Here is an 8,060-nt window from a genome sequence, read left to right as displayed (position 1 = left end):
ATTAATATATAATGTTCCTTTTTTCAGTACTTTTGACATTCATCATCTTTTTATTTTGATTGTTTTTATATATGATTAAAAACAAATTCTAGATAGCTTAACAATGTATAATAATAATAATAATAATAATAATAATAATAAATAGGGTTCAATATATCCATTTCGAAATGCTAAACACTTAGCGAAACACTAAGTACTTAGCGAAACGCTATGCACTTAGCGAAACGCGTGCTGAAATTTTGATGGAGGAAGGCTTAAATGTTTATTTTCAATTTTAGTGGAGACAAATGATGATCAAAGCTCTGGCTCTCTGTGCAACCGAAAACATTAGAGCATTTACAACAATATATAAAACATTGACAATTTTCCTCAATCCTTGTTCTTGCAAACACTTCATCTGTTGGTCAAAATATTAAGGTTTAGTTAAAAGATTTGCATGGTATCTTCTTTTATAACACAACATCTCTATTTTCTTGTCTACCAGTTTCATCGACGAATTTAACCTTCAATTTTGCAGTTGCTCGAGACGATCTTAACGAAGATGCGGATGTAGACGTCGACGATGAGGAACTTGACTTCGATTTCTTCCGTTTTTGCTTCTTAGGAATATCTGGCATATCCATTGGTGGCGTGTCTTTGAATATATCAGCTACTGGTTGACTGTCCATGGATTCAAAATCTATATATCCCACCAGAAAAGAGAAAGAAAACAAATATGGATTCAAAATCAAATATGTTCCTTAAATCAAGTCATCAATCAAACTAGAATTATTTGTTTTTTCAAACCTTGAGACGCCCATGTTGACGAGATTATGGAACTGGAACCGCCTCTTAGCTCATGAATGTTGCCTATGGAGGTTGTCGAGAAATCAGACGATGTCTTGAATTCGTTCATCTATATCATCATCATCATCATATCATCATCAAATTAAAGGACAATAATTGAAGTTGGATTTACATAAATTGAGAAAGAATTAGAACATACCCAACCGGGAGCATTACCAGTGGATCCATCCCAGCCAATATGTGACACATGTTTCACGTCTTTTGGATACCCAATATCCAACTCACGATCCTTCACAACTGCAAGAAGAATTCTTGATCATTATTGTGACTTATGATAAAAGGGAGAAAAGAAAAAGGAAAGAGGGTTTGCAATTTGCATGCAGGAATTACCAAAGATTTGTGATATATATTTAAATCCTTTACGGATCCCTTTGATTTTGGTTGCCATTGATATGATACGGACTGAAAGCTCCAATCCTCAGGACAAAAGAGCAATCAATCCTTAATTCCTTCACAAAAGGAGGTTCTTCGGCCTGCCTGTCAAAAACAGAACATATTCTAATCCCTTTTTCTCATCAAAAGTTAAGAATCAAACCCAATAACATAAACAATGTCCATGAATAATAGCCACAAAAAATTGTAAAATTACAGGAGAAATGATGCTTCTTGCAACGGTAACTTGCCCGCAGAAGGAGCTTGGTATATATTCATGAATGATTCATCCAATCATGGAATAAAAAACAAACATTGGCCTAGCTAGAAAAAGATACTACCTTTTATTCTAAAGACCAAGAGAAGCAATAATTGTTCCTACTTCTTCTTCTACTGCAACTAATCCCTGCATTACGACACTAATCCATCTCTATCTTCTTCCTCATGACAAATTTAACTAAGCTAATCTTCTTCAATACACCAAACAAGAGAAAGAAAGAAACGCTAAGCACTTAGCGAAACGCTAAGCACTTAGCGAAACGCTAAGCACTTAGCGAAACGCTAAGCACTTAGCGAAACGCTAAGCACTTAGCGAAACGCTAAGCACTTAGCGAAACGCTATGCACTTAGCGAAACAGAAAGTAAACCCTAAACAACAGATTCGAAGATGCATAAATCAAACAACAGTAATAAACTTAAAGTATCATAGGATAAACGTACCAAGTGGAACCGTGCTTGTGCTCGTCGTGGAGCTCATCGTCGTGGATTTCGTCGTCGCCACCGATCGCCGCCGATTGCCGCCGCCTAGTTTAGAGAGAAGGAGGAGAAGAGCGGGAAGAGAGAGAAGGAGAAAAAAAGAAATGAAAAAAATAGGCTGGGATATATTAAATAGTAAGGGTAATCTGGACATTTCACACATTACCACTTAGCGAAACGCTAAGTCCCTTAGCGTTTCGCTACAAGGGCAATTTCGTCAAAAAAAAATAAAAAGACCACGAACGCAATAAAAATTATAATTTACCAACAGATCAAATAGACCCATCTTTAAGGTCATTTCGTCAAATTTCCCTTCAAGACAATATACTTTCTGAACTGCGGAACTTACATTCCCAGAAATTTTAATCCTAGAGGAGGTTATTTTCAAAATATTTTAATCATTTTTAACCTGTAATATTTTCAATAAAAAAAATTTAGTTTCGAAACTAGGGTTTTTCAACCTGTGATCTTTGGAAAGCACATAGTATTCGAAGCTAGGAGTTTTGCGTATGATTTCTTGAAAAAGTTTTATTTTCGATTTAGAATTTCATTGTTGTAGTTTTTAAAAAATGCCCATGTATGAACTATGTGTTTTATACATAATTTTTTTTTTAAAATTTTTGGGAAAAACACACTTAGTCTTGGACTTAAGTTTTATTGCATGTTTTGTTTTTTTGAAAACACATAGTCTTGGATTAAGGTTTTAATGCATACTAGGAAGATTCCCGTGCTATACACACGGATAAAAATATAAATAAAAATAATAATAATATGTATTCAATTTTTAAAATTCTTAATATATTAAAATAAAAAATAGAACGTTAGCATTCCATATTTTATTCATTTCGGTAAAAACAACTTATCTTCATATATCTCATCATATTTTTTAATATTTAACATAGTGACCTCACACTTTGGTCAATCAAATATTTGATTCATATTTTTTTAATCACTTTCAATTGATACCGACCCATTATCCTTGGGAAACCACATCACAATCACACTTAGTTAAAGTATTGTACTTGTTTTGTTAGGTTGCAAATTCTAAACATACATATAACATTTTAAATTTTATTTTTAACCATTTTATGTTTATGGGCGGGTCAAGCCTCAATCCGACCCAAGTATCCATTACTCACATATATCCAAATTAACAACAACTCTCGACCCGGCAAACCGGACACTTTAAAAATAAATATCATTATATATATATATATATATATTAGTTAGTTAAAAATTTGAACTTATATTGTTAAAATATCCCACGTTCATCTAATTTGGTGTTGATTTTAAAATATAAAATGTTATTAGCCTAGTTGGTTAAAGAGTTGTACTTGTTTTGTTAGGTGGAAAGTTTGAAACATACATATAGCATTTTTAATTTTATATTTAAATGTTTTAAGTTTATGGGCAGGTCAACCCACAATCCGATCCAAGTATCCATTACTCTCAAATATATATCCAAATTAACCACAGCTTTAGACCCCACAATCCGAACACTTTAAAAATGAAGCATCGTTGCTTATATATATATATATATATATTTCTTTCTTTTTTTCTAAAAAGAAATGCACATACTGTATTAACTAGGCAATTTTTTATTGCTTGTTTTTTTTCAGAATTTGAAAAGACGCTGAATCATCATTCCTTTTAATGTTACCTGTGATCGAAATATTTTCAACGTTTTTAAGATTTTAAACATTCACCCTTTTGACTGTCTAGAAAAGAAACCAATCTTTTTCTTTTTCAGACTGTGAGGTCGTCAATAATAATTTCCAAGTCTTATACAGATGATTACTTTTAGCATTTTTTTTTTGGAATCTTGCCTAACATCAAAACTCAATGTTTAAATTCAGGCCATCACTTTGAACCTTGAGTTTTAGAATTTCGTCTATATTATTTCCTTTCTTTAATGATATATTTTCAGTAAGCTTTATTTTACTAATGGTGTATCTTATAGAATCGGTACACTCGAGTTCAAGATAATGTCTTTGTGAACATCGAGTGATGATTTTAATATCTCAACAACGACGAGTATTTGACAACCGGGTGTATCTAGTAGAATCAATACTCATATTTTCGCCTTTAGCAATCGAGTGGTGATTTAATACCTTAACCAACACAAACTTTTTGTTTTATTTAGTATCACTAGTGTATTTAACGTAATTGATACACTCAAGTTCAAGACTACGAGTGGTGATTTCAATGTTTCAACCTTGGAAACTTTGCTCCAAATATTTTTTAGCCTTAATATCTTTTCATTTTCCTTCACCATCCTTTGGGAAACTAGAAGATTTTCCTAGTCCTCGTGGTTTAAACTAGGTTTCAATCTTTTTTCCACATGCTTCTTTTACATTCAAAAGTTTTAGCAATCGTAGAATATAATAAGTAACCCAATTAGATAACCTTTCTATGATTTTTCTCATGAAATTATTGAGCTCTTTTTGAGATGGTCATTAGTTGGTTAAATATCATCTTAATGCCTACTCGTTTCTTGTATTTCCTTTTTTTAGAATGAGAAGTCATCGTCATCTTCTCAAATTATAATGAAAGATTTGATGACGAATTTGACCGGGCCTAAGAACTAGGATACCTACATATTTCTTCTTGGAGGAATGAGGTCCAAATATAGTTATGCATTTAGAAATTCAATTCAAAAATGTCATTAGTATTGACGTGGGGATTTTTATTCTTTTATGAAACTCTTTTTTTCTTCTCATATTTATGTTAATAAAAATATCTTTAGTATTGATGTAAGGGTTTTGTTTTTATTTTTGGTGAAACTTTTTTTTCTCATTTTTATATTAATAAAAATTCTCCTAGTATTGACGTAGATTTTGTTTTGTTTTTATATTTTCTTTTTAATACATTTTGTTCAAAAGACATATACGAATCATAGGATAATTCGTTTAAATGAATCATGTACTTTGAAATATTTTATTTATTTAAACGTCATTGGTATTTATATTGGTCTCCAAATTAGAGTTAGAAGGATCTCAAGTTTTCTGTTAGAAAGGGGCTTAAGATTTACATTAGTGGGAGGGCATACGTTTTTTCAGTAAATATTTTACTCAATTATTAGTTTCCGCGTATCGTATTTTTTACATTCATAGTGCGAGATGTCCTTTGAGTCCATAATGGACACCTCTCCTCTTCGATCGCACTATCCGAATATGTAAAGAACATTTCTTTAGGATCTACTCATAAGAGTCGTTGATTAGATTTTTCGCGTTATTTTGTTGGTTGAGATGTTGTACTCATGTTGCTCTAATAGTTGAGAGAATCCCTCTAAGGTGTCTTGTTAGTCTGATGTGGCTAGTCTGTTTGTACAAATAGAAAGGTCAAGTTTAAAAGGATAGTCAAAATAGATTTTGAATAAGGTGTCCATTTTTAATTGGTCTAAATTAACCACAGCTCTCGACTCGGTAATCTGAACACTTTAAAAATTAAACATCATTATATATTTATATAGATTAGTTAGTTAAAAAGTTGAACTTATATTGTTAAAATATATCGCGTTAATCAAATTTGGTATTAAATTTAAAATATAGAGTGTTATTAGCCTAGTTGGTTAAAGGTTGTACTTATTTTGTTATGTTACAAATTCGAACCATACCTATAACATTTTTAATTTTATTTTTAACCGTTTTAAGTTTATAGGTGAGTCAACCCACAATCCGACCCAAGTATCCATTTACTCTCACATATATTCAAATTAACCACAGTTCTCGACCCGACAATATGGACATTTTAAAAATTAAGCATCATTATATAATACTAGGTAAGATACCATGCGTTGCACGGTTATATTTATAAAATAAAGATAAATAAGACATAAATAAAAAATAAATTTTATAAAATTATCTTATTTTATAAAAATACAATTAAAAATACTTAAAAATACTTAAAAACAATATATATACCTTAAAACTTATCTTTCACATTTTCAAAAAATAATTAGAAGGTTAATATAATTTTGAAAATCATAATATACTTCCATTTAAGACCTTTTTAATTAGAATCAGTAAATGATGTCATAACCCGACTTTTAACATTTGAGCTAACATAAGTAGTTTAGTTAAGTAATTTCGTTGGTAAGAATAAAATAACATGTTTTTAAATATAAAAATAATCATTATTCTTCAAATATTAAAACTTTTGATATATATATATATATATATATATATATATATATAATATGATTAAAGATAAAATAATATAAATTAATTATGAGAGATAAGACAATCTATATAATAATTAAGAGTAAATTTAGGAGACAAAATCAATATGATGAATGACTTGTATCAATGCTCTAATTTTATGGCATATTACGAAAACGCAAAATGTATCATGCTAGGTAGAGAATCATATGTATAGCTTGAAACTCATTTATTTTCTCATAAATAAATATATATTATTATATATTTGTTATTGTTGTGTATCTCAATACATTTATTCTCATGAAAGTATAAAATTTATATTCTCTAAACATGTCTTCATTTTTCATGTTCATTACTTAACTTTTTTTTTTTTTTTTGATAATTCACAAATAAAAATATAAACAAAATATTATTTATATATAAATATTTTTGAAAAGAACTAATATTATTCAAATTTAATTAATTTTGAATTGGTTTAGTTTTTACAAAAATTAGTTTTAATTAAAATTTAATGTTAATATATATTTTTAAATTTATCAAATTTCTAAAAATATAAAATTTCATTTATATAAGTTTGAATTTTTTTTTCAATTATTAAGTTTTGGATAATATTACCAATTACATTATATAAAATTTACTTTAATATGATTTTACTCAGTGTTGATTTACTTATTTAGAAAATAAAATACTAAAAAAACACATGTTGAGTTTATTAGCATTTTTTATAACTATATTAATTTTGACTATTTAATGAATATTGATATTTAACAACAAAAAAATATTAATAAATAAATAAATTAATATAATTAATTAATTATTAAATATATAGTTAGACTGGGTAACTCGAACATCAACTCTTGGAACTCATTCACATACTCCTTGATGGTCCCTTTGTTCACATACTCCTTGATGGTCCCTTTGTTCACAAGTTGACTCAATCTTTTCCTAGCCTCGTACTCGACATTCTCTAGGAAGAATTGACGTTTGAACTCGGTCTTGAAGTCTTACCATGTTTCCATCCTCAAGGTCCCTCGTTCAATATCTATTTCTCGCCTCCTCCACCACAACAGTGCCATCTCTTTTAGAAAGAAATGTGTCGTCTCCAACTTTTTATGAATAATAAATAAGTCTCAAATTTTCTTTATCATTTTAAACTTAACATGATTAGTTAAATATATTTTCAAACATATATAATTTTTAAATATTTTTTTTATTATTTATCTTAAGTTATTTTTGCTTTTTTTTTAATTCTTTTTAAGATTTTTTATTTTTTATTTAATTTTATTTATTTAAAAATATATTAATATATATATATATATAATTATTAATTTTATATTAAATAATAACATTAATTATTATTTTTATTTAATAAAAACAATTTTATAGTATAATACTTTAGTAAAATTATACAAGACAACTATAAATTAAAATAACAATTTTTTATTAAAAATTTAAAATATGTCAAAATATATTTTTTAAATTTTTTTATTTAATAATATATATTACATATTTATTATATTTTATGGATATATTTAAAATATGAATATTAAAAGACAAAAAAAAATAAGTTAAATATATTTGAAAGAAAAATAATAGAAATAATTTTTAATTTTAAAAATATTAATATTAGTTCCCATCTATATTAATACTATTATTTTATCAAACATTATACTCAAAATTTTAACTTTTTTTTTATTAATCAAACATCTCATTTCACATTTATTCATAAATTAAATCAATTTCTCGTCTAATAATCTTACTCAAACCAACTCATTGAATTTATATATTTTAACCACCAATATATTTTCATGTAACACTTTGAATATTTTTAATAAAGTTGAATTTATGTGTAAACATAAACAAAATTTTTAACGGAAAATAATCATAAATTTTAAAAAACATATTAAAATAAACATTCTCATTATT

At 27.6% G+C, this 8,060-nt stretch overlaps 1 protein-coding gene across 1 annotated transcript; it reads right to left on the bottom strand.

Annotated features, from left to right (window-relative positions):
- Nucleotides 1-449: 449 nt before the first annotated feature.
- On the bottom strand, nucleotides 450-1,234 carry LOC124913178 (CRIB domain-containing protein RIC10-like). Its single transcript, XM_047453785.1, has 4 exons — nucleotides 1,177-1,234; nucleotides 986-1,083; nucleotides 787-895; nucleotides 450-679 (listed from the first exon to the last, which is right to left on the bottom strand). The coding sequence occupies exons 1-4, from the start codon at nucleotides 1,232-1,234 to the stop codon at nucleotides 450-452; spliced, it is 495 nt and encodes a 164-aa protein (XP_047309741.1).
- Between the last annotated feature and the right edge of the window lie 6,826 nt (nucleotides 1,235-8,060).

The sequence above is a fragment of the Impatiens glandulifera genome, chromosome 8 (assembly GCF_907164915.1).
Source record: "Impatiens glandulifera chromosome 8, dImpGla2.1, whole genome shotgun sequence".
NCBI classification, from domain to species: Eukaryota; Viridiplantae; Streptophyta; class Magnoliopsida; order Ericales; family Balsaminaceae; genus Impatiens; species Impatiens glandulifera.
The sequence above is the reverse complement of the archived record's forward strand: the minus strand, read 5'-3'. Positions and strand labels throughout refer to the sequence as shown.

Bases quoted from the DNA above. Each gene is read 5' to 3' on its own strand.
- LOC124913178 (XM_047453785.1), bottom strand. From the start codon at position 1,234: ATGGCAACCAAAATCAAAGGGATCCGTAAAGGATTTAAATATATATCA. The intron at 1,084-1,176 runs GTAATTCCTGCA...TTCTTCTTGCAG, and splicing joins ATATATATCACAAATCTTTG to TTGTGAAGGATCGTGAGTTG. The intron at 896-985 runs GTATGTTCTAAT...ATGATGATATAG, and splicing joins CTGGTAATGCTCCCGGTTGG to ATGAACGAATTCAAGACATC.